Source organism: Rhinolophus sinicus, linkage group LG10 (assembly GCF_036562045.2).
Source record: "Rhinolophus sinicus isolate RSC01 linkage group LG10, ASM3656204v1, whole genome shotgun sequence".
Classification (NCBI taxonomy): Eukaryota; Metazoa; Chordata; class Mammalia; order Chiroptera; family Rhinolophidae; genus Rhinolophus; species Rhinolophus sinicus.
The window spans coordinates 9,263,988-9,283,964 of record NC_133759.1 but is presented as its reverse complement, the minus strand read 5'-3'; the positions used below and the strand labels follow the sequence as shown (position 1 = coordinate 9,283,964).

Sequence of the window (19,977 nt, the reverse complement as noted above, 5' to 3'; positions counted from 1 at the left end):
CTGTTCCCCAAGGGGCTGATTGCCAGCTTGAGGACTCCTTAAAAATGACAGACCCTGCCCATCCCTCATTTTATAACTGAGGCCCCCAAGCCCAGCACCCAGCTTGAGGCTCAGCAGTCCCAGGCCTGCGTTCTTTCCACGTGCTCTTGAGCACTGGTTCCCAAGCAACCAAGCATTTTGCAGCAGGAAGGCAGGGAGTTAGCAAGTTAGGAAATGTAATAGGGACGAGGAGAGGGCACAAATGGCCGTGAAAGTAATGGAAAGTGCCGTGATTAGAGGTTTTCTGGTTCTTGATGGAATTGGCTTGCTGAGCTTTCAGAGCTGGAGCTATGCCATGTTCTGCATCGTCAGTCCCCTCCAATGACCTCTCTTTACCTAGGGCTTTCTGAGCCCAGCTGCCTGAAGAACAGGGAGATGGAGACTGAGCCAGTGGCCGAGACTCTGTTGTTAGGGAAACAGTCATTAACAGATGCACACAACGCTGCGTCTCCTTGTTTTGTTTTCAAAATAAGTGATCTCTTACAGACAGGGACAATTTTTCGTGTATCTTCCCATTTCTCTATATATTTTGCTTACTAGACCAGGGTGGCTAAGTCTAAGTGTCAGATTTGCTCAAAATAGAGATTTCATCTTTTCTGGGCTGTAATAAGTTGTGAATTCTGGTAAAATGCAAACTCTGGTTAAAACGAATATGTTAACAGCCTTACCTTAACTATGTAAACACGTGGACACAAGTACACACACTCCTATAGTTTTTCAGTTCTGACACATCATAGCTTTTAAATTTTGTGCTCCTCTAAGAAAGAAAAACGCTGTCAATCAAAGACACCATTGATTGTAAGATATGTCCCAATTTCAGGGTTTGTGGGAAAAAATGTGCATCTTAGAATCAATGGAAGATGGGATATAAGTAAGATAGAAGAACATAGGCCAAAATGTTAATAGAGAACTCCCTGGGGACTTAAATTGATTTGCATAATTGTTATTTCCTTCATCTTCTTCTGTCTTTTCCAAAGTTTCCGTCATGATTATTACCATTTTCATCATCATAAAACAGTCTGATAGCAGGGTTGTGTCACCATTTATTTACACATCTTCTCTAGACCTCAGTGTCTTGGAAAGAGATGGTCTTACGTTCTTGCCACTTTTTAGTTGGTAGACAGGCTTCCAACTTGAAGGTAACTGAGCAGAATGTCCCCTGAGATTGCTATCTCCATGTTGGTTTTTTTCATTATTAGCCTAATAAAAGCTTTCAGTCTTGCTCCCACGACTCCGCTTTCGCAGAACAAAACCGCTTTTTCAGGCGAAGGTGGCCCAGTGCCATCCATCGGGCTTTGTATGACATTCACAGTGTAGCCATTTCATTTCTCCCGCCCTGTCCTGTAGGGAGTAGGTACAGCCTGTCGACCCAGAGGCAGTGAGGTGACATGGGTGGCCTCTGGGAATCAGAAGCTGTCTCATCAGACAGGTAACTCTGTCATTAGGAGAGTTTGGCCTCTGTCCTCTGCATTCTTAGAAGTGTGGTGTTGACATTTCAGGACCTGAAGTCACCATCTCTTAGAAATTAGTGGAATTAGAACAGTCCTACTGCTGAACAGGTGGATGATCTGGGTCAGAAGGAGCAAAAAGGCTGATAGATGTGGCCTGAGTTGATATATGGATAGATGGATGGGACGAGATGGGCCAAATTGGTGCCAGTGCAGCTTTGGTTTCCTTCACTGTATCCTGTCCCACAGAGTGTGCACATGGGGCCACCCTGATGGTCATACCCAGAAAGTTCTTCCTTCTTTCCAGCCCCTTGGAAGGCCTTTAGTCGCACTTGGTTTGTCCGTCTCTTTGGCATGGCTCTGAGTGTGGGTTGGTGGGTACCTCTTCTCCTCTTGCCCCTGCAGTCCCGTGAATCCACGTGTTATTGGCCAGTCGCACGTCATTAGCAGGATGCCTTGCTCAGAATTGATTATTTCCATTCTGGGTTTACAGCACCTTCACTGGCACGGAGATTCTTGCATGTCACAACTGTATTTGTAAACAAATGTTTTGCACTGAGGTGCCAAACAAATGGATTTTGCTAGGAATACATACAACATTACAGAAGAGAGGTTAAAGTAGGGCTCTCATGGGAGGTAAACATCCTGCCAAATGAGAGTCTTAAGGTATAAATCTTTGTGCACAACTTCATGCCAGAGTCAAAGCAGAATGAAACTAGGATGAGAGAGAAATTTTATTGCTCTAGAATATTCTAGAGGGGACATTAAGATTTTTAAACATCTTACTGCCTTCAAAATTGATTTTTCTTTATTAGAGCCCAGGTATACTGTGTGTCTTTGGAGTGACTGCATTGAAATGATTTTTAAAAGAAGAATAAAGACGTCTTGGCAACAAGAAAAAGTTTTAGAAAAAATATATACAAATAGCAATTCAAAAATAACTGCTAATCAAATCACACTGGTTTAGAAGTAGGCTGAGTGTTAAGCTTTTAAAAAGTGTCCGTCTTAATTAAATCTTCTCATTAAATCTTGTCTCTTCCATTCTGTCTCAAATCTGTGTCCGGCTCTCAAGGTTCTGATTTCCCAGCTCCCGTCTTAAGTAGCTAATAAATCCACTTGTTCTGAAAGGTCTGGATTGCTCACTTTGCCTAACTTTTCTTAAGCAAGGTCTTCTAAAATGTATCATGTTTTTAAAACCACTTCTAGAATTCTCACTTGTGGTCTTGTTGCACTGTGTTCTTAATGCTTTAGCTCATGGACTGTCATCTCTTAGGCAGTATGGATTTATTCCTGGCATTATTTCTGCTTCTTTGAAGAAAGAGTCAGATTAGCCATGTTTTATCTAATCCTCTTTTTATCCCCAGCTTTTTAGTTTTAAAATCTTTCTCTTTCTTATTCCTGATTACGTTTTGTGTTACAGAAGCCTTTTTGATTGGACGGTTGCTTCAGCCCATCTCCCGCTAGTTCCTTTTCTTAAGCATTGGCTCATATTCAGACTCATTAATGTATAGCTCTGTTTCGACTTCTTAAAGCATCTGCATTCAGATGGTGTACCTCTCCTAGTGAAATGATAGGTAAGCCATAGTGTCTCTGGGTGTGCTTAAATAATAACCACAGGGAAACTACAGTTTGACTTCAGGTGAATGTCCAATACAGGAATTACTTGTAAAAATTGAAGGAGAAGCCCATTTATATTATTAATTTCTAGGTCTTGCATTTGGAAGAAGTTGTCTTTTGTTTAATTTACACAAAGAGACTGGAAAGCTGAGCACGGTGGTCCCAGAGCAATCGGAAGATCTGGATAATTCATTATTTGGGGCCTCCTGTTGACACGGTTGAGTGAGCCGTTTTTTCATCTATTAAAGGAGGGGAGTTGAATAAATTATTGGTTTCCAAATTGTATTGACGCCTTGGGAGCTGATCGAGAGGGCTTTGAAGAGAGAGCAGGGCATCTCGAATAGCTCAGCTTTCAGCTCTTACATATTGGGTTCCCTCAGATTTTATTTAAAAAGGGATTTCATAGTCCTTAAAAAAAAGTCTCAAAACCTGCTATTTCCCCAGGTTTTTGGATTCTGTGAACCAGTAAGATTTTTATAAATTGAGGTTGGCCAGGGTGGGGAAGGGGTTACTGCCAACTGTTTGCCAAATGTAAAGAACATGAAATGAGATAACAGCCATCTACCGTCACTGTAATTGCAATACCATGAAAGGAAGAAAAAGATATAATGTCCACAAAAACCTAAAGCAAACAAACAAATTAAAAACAGCTCCTCAGATTGGACAACTTAGCACTGTAAACACTCCCCACAGTCTTCTTGTTGCTGGGGTGGGGAGGGAGGACTTGGGGCCAGCCCAGGGCTGAGGGAGGGAGAGGCTATCTGGTGCGTTGGGTGGGTGTTCTGGAAAGCCCTGTTCATCAAAAATCGGCCATGAATAATGTTCATTTTACAGTGCGGACTAAGAACGGCTTGCTGGGTTGTTCTCCAGATAATTGATTTCATTGGGCTTATTTGAAAATTTCTTTTGGTTTTTAAAAACATTCATAAATTTGGTATGGTTTTAAGCAGGAGGGGTTTTCCCCACAGTTAGCATATCAATACATTCACATTTCATTCTGTTTGAATCTTTTGTCCTCACTGAGATCTGAATATTTTAAGGAAAACACCTCCCCTAGAAGTATTCTAGCCTTGACAATGCAATCTAGAGAAAAACACAAAGAGAGGACTGACAGACTGTGGCTCAGTAATGCAGGGGAAGGGAGAGGTATAAAGTGCTATCAGAATTGGACCCTGTCAACCCCGAATTTTCTGACAAGAAACGATAGAGTGGGCGACGGAGCTAATTTTCAAATCCGGTTACGTCGCTTTTATCTGATGGAAAGACATCAGATCCCATGAGACCACATGTCAGTTTGCTTGGAAGTTAAATGGAATCTCATTGATTACTGGAGAGGAAAAGCCATGGGTCATTTTCAGTGTACCAGTTACGTGCTTGTTGGCACGTACGGCCCCTTAAATTGTTCCATAAGTTGAAATGCTCTCTAGAATACATAATTTTATCAGACGATTGATTAATAGTTTATTACCATATTGTGTCATTATTATATTAACATGTAATTAGTATATCCAAGGTTTTACACTTACAATGATATTCAGCTAATATAGATACACATCAGCATGTTGAAATTTTTAATGTTTTTTCATGTTAACTTTGTAGGTTTATTCAGGGCTGATTTTAGGATGTTGAAATTTGTTAAATTTGTGATAGTCCCTAGGAAACTTGGTTGCAAACAACCTGAAGTTACTCTGGTTACCTTAAGGCAAAAGGAGTGGATCAGAAGAGGATCAGGTGACTCACAGCTGGATGGATGGAAGGCTGGTGACCAAGACTCAGGCAGGCATCGGGGAGAACCAGGGTACGGCTAAGATCTTATCCCAGGAGGGGTCTGGTTAAGCCATTGCCGCCATTGGGACCAGCGTCTCAAGCCTGTCAGTTCAGGTTTGGCATTTAAGCCAGCTGACCCTGTGCCTCTGGGTCACCCCACGGTGTTCCAAGACTGTACTGAGCCTATGGTTGCTTACACTGTTTAGCTGTGATGGAGGGGAGCGGGATGGGGACAGTACCCCCTTTCAAGCTTCCATAGTTGGTGATGGGGCCCTGCCACTCACCCACCTTACAATACCCTCTGAGAAAGAAGAGACGTGAGGTGCTGAGCGGCCTGAACAAGAGAGATCTCTGTGCCATTGGGGAGAGAAGTTCTGAGGAAGTGCATTGGATTTAAATGAGGGCTGAGTAATGAAGTAAGAGACCTGAATTTTTGGCCTGGCTCCCATTCGCTAAGTGGTGTGAAGCAGATAGCCAAACCCCTGGGGACCTCTGTGTCCTCATCTGTAAAGAGAGGGAATTTTGATGACAACCTCAGCCCTATGACTCTATACCCAGAGCCTTCTTTCCAGGAATAAAATAAAAATATAAATAAGATAATAGGAGCCGGCAGATCTCTATTAAGTGCCTCTTCTGAGTAAGAGAAGGATAAGCTGACACTCTCTGAAATACAGACAAGGGGAAGCTGAACTTAAGTACCGCCATTGGAAAGTAGTCGTTGATGGTAAGGCATAGGAATGGATATGACTTAGCCGTCAGCTACACCTTGCTTCAAGGGCTGCTTTCACCATACTTGTGCCACCCCATACTTGTAGGGTGACTTAGGGGAAACTTCTGAGGCTTGTTTCCTCATCTGCGACATGGAGTTACTCTGTGTACTTGACGTGTGCTGTTGTGAAGGTGAAATGAGGCAACATACGTATAAGTGCCTGGTACGTAGGATGTGTTCTACAGAGGTCATTATTTCCCTTCCTAGGTGCCTGGGGATCTGGTCTGTAGTACTGCTCTCTGATTTTCTCCCTTGATTCGAGGGAAATAAATGGGAATTGAATGAGCGTTTGCCTGGTACAAGGCACAGCCCTAGGCTCTGGGCCTGCTGGGTTGTAAAGAAAAAGCAGAGCGTTTGCAGTTGGGCCAGAGAGGTCACAGGCCAGCCTCTCCCTATGCCCTACTCTCTGGGAGCATTGTGGGATTCAGAGTTAGGACCTGTGTACAACTGTTAACTTCAAAGTGAAAACGGCCTTGAAAGCTACTGAAGCTTAGAAAATCTTATTAGACTTCTAATTTTACCAAATTTCTGGACATTGAGTTATCCAATTCTTCAAAATATCTTTTCAGGTTTAAGGCAAGACAAACAGTAAGAAATTTTAGAGCACCTGCTCGGATGGCTAAAGTTTCTTTTAGGACTCATTTAGAAATTATTTTGTCTTTTAGCAACTTATGTTTATCAATAAAAAAAATCCATTTTGTAGGCGTGCAATTAAGTGCTACCCACTGGGAACTGGACTCCTGGGACTCCTGGGACTCCTGCATTCCCCCGCCCCTTGCCAGCACCTGGGGCAATTGCCCCCGTAGAGGGAAGAACTCCTGGTCTCAGATAAAGGCATTTTGACCTCTACTAAGCCAGGAGGGAGTCTGTGCTCTGATGAAGGCTTTACAGTCAGAGGGACGGCAGGCCATGGAAGCCGTGAGCACAAAAGAGGCTCAGCAGGGTTCCAGGGGATGCCAGCCCATGAAAGTGAGGCCACGTTAGGCCTGTTCGTCTGCCGGTATGTTAATCTGAAAATAAAAGGGCCTTTCAAAGTGAGCAGCGACACGGTTTTATTGAGATCAATAAGAATAGCTATTTGGGGAACATTATTTGGGCTTCTGCCTGAGTGAATGGGTCCTGTGTAGCTATTCTTATCGATGTCAATAAATGCTTGTTGCCTGTCACTTTGAAAGGTCCTTTTATTTTTAGGTTAACACAATACCAAACTTAGTGTAAGTTTTTACATTTTTTTATTGTAAAATGAGATGCAGATAACTATATAAAACAAATAGGTAGCTTATGGAATTATTTTAGTGCAGCTGCCAAGTAGGTCAAGATACTGAATTTTGCCAGCTCTCCAGAAGACCTCCATAGGCCCTGTCCCAATAATTAACTGCCTTGCCCTTAAATTATCCACTCTTCCAAATTTTAGAATAATCACCTCCTCATATTTCTCTAATGTATCACCTAAATGTGCCTCCCTACACACTACAGTTTATTTTTGCCCTCAACTTTTTTTTATTTGTGTCTTTTAAGTATTTTAATCACTGGTTTTCCTCTTCATCCCTTTCTTTTTCTTACCGTTTATCTATTGAAGTACCTGGTCTCTTTATCTTTTGCCTCTCGGGTTTCCAGGTTCGGGCTGATTGAACTCTCAGGGGCAGTTTGACATGTTCCTGTGTCCTCCAATTTCCTGACACTTTTATTACACCAAACACAGTGTCTTCTGTGTAGGAGCTCAGTGGCTGTTTCGTAATTGAAATTGACAGGGACCTGGTAACTCCGATATGTGATTCATTCATCATTTGGACACCACATGCCATGTCCTGATTTCCCAAGCAGCTGGTTTTGGGGAAAGAACTTACTCCTAGCAGCATTTACCAATTCTTACCAACTGACTCGTTTTTCTCTCTCTCATGCGTCTTCAGGACAGAATATCAAAGCTCAGATCCCAGAGCTCCCTTCAACCTCTGGGTCAGGCTGAAATCAGTTGTTCAACGTTTCAAGTCTGTCTTGTCAGTAATAGAAACTGCTTTCATGTTTCTTCCTTTTTTTTTTTTTTTTTTTTTTAGCATTCTTAAACTGTCACTTGCATATATGGCTCTGTGAGCTCATGTTCTATTATGAGGTCTGACAATTAAGTTCGCGAACTGATCCTAGAAAAAGTGCTACATACTTCATTGCTGAATATCACTATGGTCACCTTTGAAGTCCTCCCCTTGGGAAGCTATGCACTGACGTCAGCACCTAGTCCACCCTTCAAAGCAATTTTGAAACTCTTTTTCTGGTATGGCCGTCAGAGCTGTCATCATATTACCCTTGATGTCCTGAATGTCATCAAAATGTCTTTCTTTCAATATTTCCTTTATCTTCGGGTAAAGAAAGAAGTCATTGGGGGCCAGATCAGATGAGAAGGGAGGGTGTTCTAATACAGTTATTTGTTCACTGGCTAAAAACTCCCTCACAGACAGTGCCGTGTGAGCTGGTGCATTGTCGTGATGCAAGAGCCATGAATTGTTGGTGAAATGTTCAGGTCGTCTAACTTTTTCACGCAGCCTTTTCAGCACTTCCAAATAGTCAACTTGGTTAACTGTGTGTCTGGTTGGTACAAATTCATAATGAATAATCCCTCTGATATCAAAAATGGTTAGCAACATCGTTGCAGCAAGTTTGCGAACTTAATTGTCAGACCTAGTATGCTATCCACCCATTAGTCACTTAGTAGCCATCTCAGTTACCAGAGAAAGACCACATTCCGTAACTTTTATTGCAGTGTATTGTTATAATCGTTCTATTTTATTATTAGTTATTGTTGTTTATCTCTTACTGTTCCTAATTCACAAATTAAATTTTCTCATAGGGATGTATGTATAGGAAGGTCCAGGACTATCTGCAGTTTCAGGCGTCCACTGGGGGTCTTGGAACATTTTCCCCCTCAGATAAGGGGGACCGCAGTATTTGCAGAGCATGTTAGGGACTCTGGCACCTCCTGCTTTGTGCGTGCCCAGCCCCGCAGTCCTTAGATGAGGTCGTGGTGTGGAGGAGTGGGTGGTTAATGCATTCTGGTGGAATGAACAAATGAGTGGACACATTTCTGGTCAGCTTAATGGTGTCCATTATCCACAATTTCTGCCTCAGAAGAAATTTCTGGATGTTGAAGCTTCCAGAGCCTTCTGATGAGAATGGATGGATAGGTAGATGACAGGTACAGATGATAAAGAATCCCTGCAGTTTGGGGAAAAGAATGTTGTTAGTAAATGTGGTCGTGGTTCCGTCACGTCTGTTCCTGCAGCCTTGCATGAGAGAGCTATAACCTTGCTCGATTCAAGTTCATGGATCTGAAAGTGAGCTACCAAACCTTGGTGTATGAGAAGAGATGTGTGCAGAAGCACTTTATGAATTACAAAACACTAGACAAAGTGTCATTATGTTGCCTGTATTAATCATAATACAAACAGGAATTTTAAATTGGACTCTTCACATTGCAAACACGTGATTGGTTTACTTCTGTTGAAAGACTGTGTCTCATCATCAAATGATAAGGGTTGGCATGTGCTTCAGGCCATAGAGAATATAAAAGCCTCCATTTTATTTAGGATTAAATTTAGGATTAAAAGTAGACAAATAACGATGAAAACAAATATTCACTTCTAATAGCAAATGTTTGTAAAATCAATGTGATGGTTTCCTTTACGCTAATTTTTATTTTTCAGTTGCAAAGATGTGATATATAACGTTTTATATATGTTTTATATAGGTGAGTTGTAGAACACCCATACCCATGAATGGCTTATCTTAGAGTTTCAAAATTCATAAACTTGAATTTCTTTTGTTTAATTCCAAGACTGTGGGAGAGAATGCATTCACCACATTCATGAAAGACGTTAAGTGTGGTCTTTCCTTGTTAATTTCCTTTCTCCCGTGAAACCTTGGCACACAGAAGACAGACGTTGGTCAGACCCAGCTCACTAAATTGAGTCACGATGAGCACATCTGTTGCAATAACCTTTGCTGGGCTCCTCTGATTGGCAAGGGAACGAGAAGAGGGCTGAGTCTTGAGCCTCCTTCTGTCCCCACCTGTCCTTCCTTAGCAAGCCCCACATCATTTGTTTTCTCAAGCTTCGTGCTTCCAGCTCTGTTTTCCTTTGATTCCTACAGGCCATGCAGGATGCCTTGGCAGACCTTCCGGAATGGTATGGAATAAAAGGCATGCAAGCCCACTGGATCGGGGACTGTGTGGGCTGCCACCTGGACTTCACATTAAAGGTGATGACGCTGTAGCCTTTCCAGCAATTAATGCTCACAAATCCCCTTCTGCGTCGTTAGAACGCGTTGAAGAGACTGGCAACTTTGGCCTCCACAGCAGTGCTGTCCAGTAGAAAGATTGCGAGTCACATATGTCGTTTCAAATGTTCTAGTAGTCAATTTTTTTCAAGTGCAAAGAAACAGGTGAAATTAATTTTAAAAACATTTTATTCAACCCATTATATGCCAAATATTATAGTTTCAAGATGTGATCAGTAAAACACATTTATTAAGGAAACAGTTTACACTCTGTTTTAGTACAAAGTGTTAGAAATCTGCTATTATTTTACTCTCACCGCATGTACTGGCCACATGTCACGTGCTCCATAGCCACTTACTGCTCTGGTTACCATATTGGACAGCGCAGATACAGAGGGTCTTTGGGGGTCCATAAACTCCCCCAACGCGTGTGCAAAATGTCTGTGTGGGCATTTTCCTGAACAGCGGATCCATAGCTCTCGTATTCTCACAGGGGTTCTGTCACGTAATTGTCATTCAGTTGATGCCTAATGTATGCTTCTTCCCTGAAAGGCGTTTAACCAGCCCTAGGAACACTCAGTCATGAGCTCAGCTCAGGCTGTCCTTTCTTTCCTCTTCAAAATGGTATTAACTTCAATGATTGTTTTTCTGGCTAGAAAAGTAGTTGCCTCTGTTTTATACTATACCTTAAATCCCCGGGGAAATTATAGTTCCTTTCTCGGGACAGAACCAATAATACATTGACAGTTATTTTTGATTTGTGAACAGAGGAGCCAGGAAGACAGGCCGGCATCTCTCTGAGCATGCGTCAAGCACTTTCATTCCGGGGAACCAAGCATGTCTGGTGGTGGGCACAGGGTGTGGGGGGGTGGGGGTGGCTTCAGGAGGATGAACTGTGATCCTTTTCTTTCCCGCCCTCCTCTGCCCCTGCCAGGGACCATCTACGGCTCCCACACCCAGAAACTGCACCCACGGTTTGGGATTGAGGAGGGGAGGGAGCAGGGGACGTACTGGGGAGCACGGCAACCCAGGGGGACGACTGAAAACTGACATGACTCTGCTTTGCCCCTGCCAGATTGATGGGCAAGTCACAGGAGAAAAGCTGACTGCCTACACGACCACCCCCGAGGCGATTTATGGCACCTCCCACGTGGCTATCACTCCCAGCCACAGACTCTTCCACGGGCACAGCTCCCTGAGGGAAGCCCTTGAGAAGGCGCTGGTCCCTGGCAAGGGTGAGTGGGCACATTGAGGCTCGGACGGGGACGCGTGCTTTACACGTACATTTCAATGGGGCTGCATGGAGTTCACGGTCTGTCACATACGTCGTCTTATGTGATTTGTTCTTCATCTTAGCCTGACTTTTTTTTTTTTTTTTTTTTTAACATGAGGGTGAAAAAGAGCATTAAAAATGTTAAGTTACCCGCCGATTTCACTTTGAGTTACTAGGTTGTCTACTTCTTGAGTTTTCTGGCTGAAAGCTCAAATCTTTCCCTTTAAGTATAATCTAGATTTAAAACTCTTTTTCTAATAGGAACAGAATCTTCTGCTCCATTTATAATTCCGTCATCAAATAAAACTGCACTGACAAGGACAGGAAGGAAGTCACTGAGAATTAGAGGACACATTTTCAGCAACTTAAACTTATTGTTTTAGAGAAGTCACATAGTCATCTGAGGTGACGCACAGCGTCCTGCTCAATACAGGTCTTCATAAATAGATTGCGCTGACCTGGAAATGGCATAGCAAGTCTTATTGGTCAGTGAGGACATGGGGCATGTGTACGCGTTAGTCAGGATTCTGTGGGTACAAGCGACAGGATCCATCTCTAGCTAGCCCAGAGGAAAAGGAAACCGTACTGGAAGGCAGTCAAAAGCTTGCTGAATAGAAGAACCACTGAAGAACCAGTCTGGAAGAAGACTTGGACCAGGCAGCCATGGGAGTTTGGCAGGAGGCATGAATTAACAGTCTCTAGAGTACCACTAACCGAGGGACTCTGCTGTCACCTCGCCCTCAGAGCCTGGAGTACTTGGCTCTGATTGGTATAACTGGGGCCCAGTGGCCTTTTTCTTGGCCAAGGGAAGACCAGGTATCTTTCCTGACAGACCACCAAGCCTCTAACCAATGAGGAAGGGATAGCTCTCCAAAACAAACTCAGAGGGTCTTCCCAGGGGAAGTGGGTGTGGATCGTAGGGGACGGAAGGCAGTAGCCTATTGATTAGAAGGCTGTCTCTGGAGAAATGTAAATGTTTTTATAAAAATCTCACCCCGTTCTCGTTTCATAAACTTCAACACAAAGCACACAGCCTGAATTATTGGGGTGTGTTTGAATTATTTAACTAACAAAAATGTTTTGGGTGGTGATATAAAGTTTTTTTAAAATTGCTATTCTTCAGATAACCAGAGGAAAGATTTCTTGACATCAGGTTGGAAGGCTAAACAACGTTATCCCAACTTATGTCTGCTTAAGACTTCTAATTGTTTACTTACAGCATTAAAGGGAGGGTTCAAATCGGTGAACATTATTAAGGAACCTACTACATGCTAAGCACTCCGGGATACGTAGATGACCTTTCACAACCCTGCCTTCCAGGGAGTCCTAACAGAGGACAACCAGATGTATATGTAACCTGCTCTGGCACAGGACACATATTATGTGGTTTCATCTCATTTGCTGTTGTATATTGAAATAAAAGACTCTTTTGAGTTAAAACTTCAGTGTGTTGATAAAATCCAATGTAGCGGTCTCTTTCAGTTTTATATTCTACTTACTCAAAATGAGATCTTTTCAACTGTTTAGTGTAAAGGGAAAATACACAGCTTTTGCTGTCAGGGACATTTTGACGTTCAGGAGTATGATGGTTGAATACTATCTAAAATTGAAAAACTAAGAAATGTACACTCTTAGATTTTTTTTTTTTCTTACAGTTAATTTGGGGTCACAAATTAAAATGAGGTAATATTAAAAGGGGATTAATGAGCTAATGAGTTACAAAAGATGGAGTTCCTGACATGAAAGTCATTCTGTAAATTCAAAACATTTTCGTATGTAAAAAATTAAATTATTTTAGCGTATGCAAAGAGCAGTGTTTTCATGGTCGCGTGGGCATCAGCACATCTGATTTGCCCTGGTCATTTTGTTTTGGCCCTGACTGGCCTGTTAACTTCCTTCTCTCTTCTTTTTAATAGTCTCTGAAATAATTCCAAATGGAACATTACACTTGGCTCTGAATTTTCCAATTCTCATTTTCAAAGTGGAAGTATTCTTTTTGCAGACGTCAATTTATTAAAAGTCTTGAGGTTAATTTGCACGTCAAGTCTCTGGATTTTGACATGTGGCATTAGTCCCATGAAGGCCAAATTGCTTTGAGCATAATGCAGTTTTCCCAAAGGGTGAATTAAAATTACCATATGAATATAGATTTATGCCTCCTTTGGCCTTTGAGGTCACATGTTAAACCTGAACGTTATATCACTGTTGTCATTTACCCTTGCCAACTGGTTCAGATCAGGCAAGCGGCTTGGTTTTTCCTCGAATGTCAGGTTTTAGGGTGGCGAGTGTTAAAGCAGTGACCACTGAAAATTATGGCATCACACAGTTGTGACTGGCTCCGAGGAGGATGGTGACACACGTGGGCAGGGTGACGCAAGAATGGCAGAGTGGAGGCGGGAGGACCAGCTTACCTCATTAGTTAAGGTAGGAGATGGTGAAGACCCCAGAACAGCGTCGTCAGAATGGAGGGGCGGGAAGAGCTCTGAGAACTCTGGAAGGGTCGAGGGCAGAGACGACTTCCTGGTTTCTGGCTTGACAACTGGGTTGCTGACGTTATTGATTAAAGGTACTCTTTTTTGCTCAGCATGGCATAATTTGGCAGATTCCTTTAAGAGAGCAAAAAGTAAGGCCCTTCCCTGTAGAGTTCTTGAAATCGAGTTTTCCATAATCATCGACGTTGCCTTCCTTTTCTCAGCTGACCTCCTCTCACTTAAGTCATGTTATGTAAGCTCTGACCTGATAGGAACTAGAAACCATAAAAAGCATCAAGAGGGAAATATCGTCAAGCTGTTCTGGCTTTTCCTGGAGTCTTTTCTTACATTCCTAAAAGGGAAATATGCAAGCCCCAGGGCTTTGGAACCACACATCACAGCTCTGAGTCACCAGTGGTCTGTACAGCGCATTTTTCACCAAGAGGGTACATGAGGTCATCTTAACGGGTGCCTTAGAACCCTGTTGTCCTTGACGCATTAGAGAGCAGGAGCTTCGTCTCCTGGAAGTCCCGGAACATTAACTAATTGCTGACTGTCGTCTACTCGCGTCTCCACAGTATCAGCATGAGCGTGGGGCAGAGGGTGAAGAACAGAATCCTGTAGACAGTAGCTTGCTCTTCAACCAAACTGCTTCTGCTAGCATCTGTTCAGCACGTGTTAGTATGGGTGTGACGCAGAGAGAAAAGCTGTGCTCAGATAACCAGGAATAAATAAAAACAAGTAGGTTTCTTTGCTTCTGGACATCTGAGAACCTTTGCTGTGCTGATGTTCATCGTGACTTCCAAAGAGAGGACGTCAAGTGGCACTTTTCACACTTAGTGACCACGAACCCCATTTCCGCAGACCGTCCCTGGAAGCCAGCTGCACAGAGCACTGCTTTGCTGAACAACGAAGGAAAGCCACGTATCGGCTTTACTAGAAGGCATGACAGACCTGCCTTCCTCGTACCGGGGGCCGTGAGAGCAGCGGGCACCTACCTGCCCTGCAAGTTTCCTTTGCTGTTTACAGTGTTTAGCTGTTGTGTGGCTGCTGTGTGAGATGCTTCAGTCACTTCAGATTTCCTACAGCTTCCTTGGCTTTTTGCTTCACATCTCCCGGCATGACTGCTGAGAAATACCGAGAACACTAGACCTGCTCAGGAACTTCAGGTTTTAGTTTTGTTCTTTTTAAGACACCGATTTTTGACCACGTAAAGCAAGCATACAAATTGCTACTGTATAATCATTACAAATCTGCTCATATTTAAGTGTCAAGACCGATTTTCTTTTCTAATTGCAAAACTGTCATAACAACTTTTATGTGGAAAAATGAAAAAAAATCCAACCCTTAAATGCAGTGCTCTACATTTAAAAAATATTTTTCTCATAATAACTTTATTGAGATATAATTCACATACTATAAAATTCACCCATTTCAAGTGTACAGTCCAGTGGTTTTTAATGTATCCACACGGTTGTGCGACCATCACCACAGTCAATTTTAGAACATTTTCATCTTGCCCCAAAGAAACCCTATGCCTTTGGCAGTCGCCCAGCCCTGGACAACCACTGATCCACTTTCTGTCTCCGAAGGTCTCTTGTGGACATTTCGTATGAATGGAATCTTAGGATATTTGCCTTTCTGTGACTGGCGTCTTTCACTCAGTATAATGTTTTCAAGGTCCATCCGTGTTGCAGCGTGTCTCAGTACTTCATCCCCTTTTATGTGACAATAACATTCCAGTGTGTAGATACAACACATTTTATTTATCCATTCGTCAGTGGATGGGCATTTTGGTTGTTTCCACTTTCTAGCTATTACGGATAATGCTGCTATGAGCATTTGTAGAAATTTTTGTGTGGACATATATTTTCATTTCCTTGTGTGTCTGTCTAAGAGTGGAATTGCTGGGTCTTATGGTAACTCTGTTTTTAACTGGTTGAAGAACTATCAGAAAGCAGCTGCACTGTTTTACATTCCCACCAGCAGTATATGAGGGGTCCAATTTCTCCACATCTTCACCATCACTTGTTATTGTCTGTCTTTTTTTTTAAACATTTTTTAACTTTTTTTTTTATTAGTTTCAGGTGTACAAAACAATGTAATAGTTAGACATTTATCATTTATATCCCTCGCACAGTGACAACCCCCTTCCCCCATCTACTGGTCTATCTTTGACTGTGGCCACCCTGGTGGGTGTGGTGTGGTGTGATACCTCATAGTGGTTTGATTTGGGTTTACCAGATGGCTAAGGGTGCCGGGCGGCTTTTCATGTGCTTATTGGCCATTTGGGTTTCTTTGGAGAAGCGTCTATTCAGATCCTCTGCCCACTGTTTAATTGAGTTGTCTTTTTATTATTGAATTTTAATAATTCTTTATTCTAGACACAAGTCCCTTATCAGATATATTATTTATAAAAATGTTCTCCAGTTCTGTGGGTTTTCATTTTCTTGATGGCGTCCTTTGAAGCACAAAAGTTTTTAATTTTGATGAAGCCCAGTTTACCTATTTTTTCTTTCATTGCTTTTGCTTTTGGTGTTATAGCTAAGAAACAATTGTCTAGTCAAAGGTCCTGAGAATTTATACCTATGTTTTTATCTAAGACTTTCATAGTTTCATATCTTACATTGAGGTCTTTCATCCAGCTTTTAGTAAACTTTTACATATGGCAAAGGTAGGCATCCAACTTCATTCTTTTGCCTGTGGTCGTATTCCTTTTTAATTCATGTTCCTATGCACGTGTATCTTAAAGATCCAAGTGCTTCTGTCTTTATTTTTTGGTCTTCACTTAATATGATATCAGAAAATATTTCTTTGTTCTTATGAAGGCTTCACAATTGTTTTTAATCCATACATAATATTCTATCTACTCAATGTACTATGGTTTCCTAAATCCTCCCTGTTGGAGTAAATATTTGGCCTTTTTTTGTGTTTGGGGCTGTTATGGAGATAGCTGCTATAACCACTTATGTCCACGTAGCATTTTGCCTGTGGAATTACTTCCTCAGGAGACCTTTCCCAAGAGTGGGATTTTTTGGTCAGAGGTTATGAGCATTTTCCCATTCCTGTTACATGTTGCTTTTGTTGGTTTCTGAAAGGGCTACGTCCGTTTACGGTGCCATATGCAATGACACATGAATTTCAGTGCACCTTCACAAACATGGATGTTACCCTTCTCAACATGTTTGCTAACTTACCAGATATAAAATGATACTACTTCAGGATTAATTTCTATCTCTCCTTTTAAAAATTAATTTGTGTTTTTTAAAACCCAAGGGATATATGTGTATTACATGAAAAGTCAAAAGTATTACTAACAACAATAGTAACTCCCCAACTACTTTTCATTATTTTGAGTATGTGTTTCTTAGTATATAAGTTTGGTGGCTCTGACAGAGTCCTAGAAAAACAGTGATTTTAAAATACAGGAGTTTGTTTCTCGCTCACATGAAACTCGGAGTGCAAATGACAAGTCTGCTTCGGGAGCGGCCAGGACCAACGCTCTTTCTGTCTTCCTGCTCGGCCTTCTTCGGGCCTTGCCCTTAACTGTGTGTTCTAAGATGTGTACACTTCATCTGCATTGCAGCAAGAAAGATGGGGAAAGAAGGTTGTGCTCCTTTTCTCTGAGAGAAAGAACCAGAAGTTGTTTCTGCACGTGCTCTGTGGCCACACCTAGTGCAGGGGCACAGGGCAGCGCTGCCATTTGCGGTGCAGCCATGTGTCCAGCTGAACATTCTCTTGCTAAATCAGAAGTGGAGTCACATGCAGAGTCAACTGGCAGTCTGTGTCACGGCCGCTGCTCTGGTGGAGACCTGCGTGTGTCTGTAATATGCCGACATGGCTGTCTCTCTGCTCACCACTTCTAAACGTCATCGAGTGACTTTTACTCTTCCCTTCACCATCCCGCACCTTCCATCCTCCTAATAACATTGCATCATAATTGCAGAGTTCACAAATGTACACCTCTTCTTTGAGATGGGACAATATGGGATCAGAAGTAATTGAGATGTGTCAGTCCTTAGGCAGCTCGGGCAGCAGGTGCCTCTCAGCCAGAGTACCATGGGTGCTGGCCGAACCTTAGCCATGGAGACCTGTGTGGGTCACAGCTCACTCTGTCCCCACCATACCCCATCCTGTCTTCCTGACACTGAAGATGAAAGAAGATCAGCGCTGGCTGAGATGCCTACAGAACCTCTCTTTGACCTCTTTGAAAAATGAATCCTAATCCCTAGGCTTATTTTAACTTTGGGGTTTGGAAAACATATGTTAGATAATTATATAAAGTCTTAAAGCATGGCAAGGGTAAATAGTAAGCATTCATAAATTACAACTGTTACTAATTTCTTATGTTACAGTCAGTTCAAGTGAACTCACTGACTGAGTTTAGCCTTTCCTCCCTTCTTCCTTTGGGATTTTGCTTGGGTCTCCGTGCTTGCAGGGAAGATTCATGGACGTCTGGCTTATCTCCCCGCCGCAGTAATTGTAGCAAGCTTCACTTAAGATGACACACTGTTTGGATACTTCCAAATCAAGTGTTTTATTATGACCACATAAATATTGTTCCCAACTGAGCCACGTATACTGTGATTACATATTCCTTTTAATATAACTTTATTTTTCCTGAAGTTCACGTCATCATTTTTTTCATTTGCTTTGTATTCTTTGAATTTCTGACTAAGTCTTCCCACACCCTCCCAGAAGCTCTTTAAAACCCTGTCAATACAGTTTTCTACACATTCCAACCTGCCAGATAAGGTATTGATTCCCTTTTTATCCTGAAGATGCTTCCAGGGGGCCTTCTGTCCTGCTCACATCTGACAGTTCACACTCCAGGCCTCTGCTACACAGCTGTCATCCTAGGATTTCCCTCTGTCTTTGTTCTGCAAATATCCAATCCTCTTCCTTTGTTAGACCCTCTGTTTCCTGGATCCCATGTCTGTCTCTTTCTTGACTTACCCTCATTTTGCTGGAACACACTCTCCAGTTTCTCCTAAGAAAGGGGACGTGGGAAGGAACTGTTTAGTCTTTGTATGGCTAACCAGTCATTTTCTACTCTTCTATCCATTTCCATCTTCAAGTGTTATGGTTTGGAATTCCAGATGTCTCCCTAGTTCTACCATAGATACATTTCTGTGTTGCTCATTCTTCTGTATATTTGAGGTATTTTTCAAGAGGAAAAGAGGGTGGTGGGAATGTCTTTTCTCCACCATCTGGAAAATAGAAATGCCATTTTCACTTCTTTTGTTATTAGTTCATACAGGTGAACACTTTCGTGTATTTGTTTAATCTTTTGATTTTCCAGTGGTGTGAATTATCTATCAATACCTTCAAAGAACAAATTCTTTAGCAATTAGCACAAAACACCGAAGGACTAATGCTTATTTTTCTCACCTGTTTCCGCTGAGATTCGGGGGCCCCAGCGGACAGGCGTCCACAGTTCTTGCTCTCATTTTCAGATTGCCTCACGCCTGTGACCGCTGTGAACATGCTCACCCAGCAGGAGGTCCCTGTCGTTATCTTGGCTAAAGCTGACTTTGAGGGCTCTCTGGATTCAAAAATAGGTAAGCAGCTATTCAGATGTGATCAGAATAGTGTATTTAGCAGGCTTCAAATCAGAAGACTAGCCCATTGCTGTCAAGTGAAAGAGCTGACTGTTGGTTCCATGCTCTGTTTTGCCTCTTTGTGAAAACAGACGTCCCTTATTTAACAACTACATTCTGAAAGCATATCAAGTACATCGCACTTTGCTAGCTGCTATTGAGAACAGTAAAGGATATCTGGCCCGTGGATCTTGCCAGTACGTCCCGTTGGTGAGATTTGTACCTCTGACGTGGGGAAACAATACAACTCTGCTGAAAACCCAGTCTCAGGACTCAGAGCCAACAGCAGCTGCTGAGATGGGGGTTCAATGCACAAATGATCAGCGTGGGCTGGGTTTTGGGTGAGGCCTTTGTGGAGGAGGTGAACTTGAGCTATTCAAGAAAAGGATCATGAAACAGCAGTAAAATGGAAGGCTTATTTAGAGCTGCAAATTGGATACCGTTGGCAGCCTTACTCATTCGTCAGAATTCTAAACGATCACCTAACAGGAAGTCTGTGACTGTCCTGAGGGATGACAGCCTACGACAGCCCTGTCCAAGATCTGCCCCCAGGGTGGGCCCACGTGGCTCTCTTTTCAACGTTCCTACTGTAGATTCTAGCCAGTCTCCAAAGTGCCAAAACCCTGCAGAGAAAGTTATCTCCACACTCTATTTCCTAGCACACAGAAGAAATAGCATTTCTTATCAAAATCATGTTTTTCCTCACAATTCTCAGATCTGGTTTTTG

The 19,977-nt window shown here is 42.4% G+C and overlaps 1 protein-coding gene across 2 annotated transcripts in view; it reads left to right on the top strand.

Annotated features, from left to right (window-relative positions):
* The window catches only part of LARS2 (leucyl-tRNA synthetase 2, mitochondrial), a 120,562-nt gene that overhangs the window by 56,291 nt on the left and 44,294 nt on the right, over positions 1–19,977 (top strand). For both annotated transcript variants that reach the window (XM_019724060.2, XM_074312510.1), the window contains exons 8-10: positions 9,781–9,888; positions 10,982–11,141; positions 19,107–19,211. In XM_019724060.2, the coding sequence (XP_019579619.2) occupies positions 9,781–9,888; positions 10,982–11,141; positions 19,107–19,211 (373 nt within the window). The remainder of the gene's footprint in view (positions 1–9,780; positions 9,889–10,981; positions 11,142–19,106; positions 19,212–19,977) is intronic.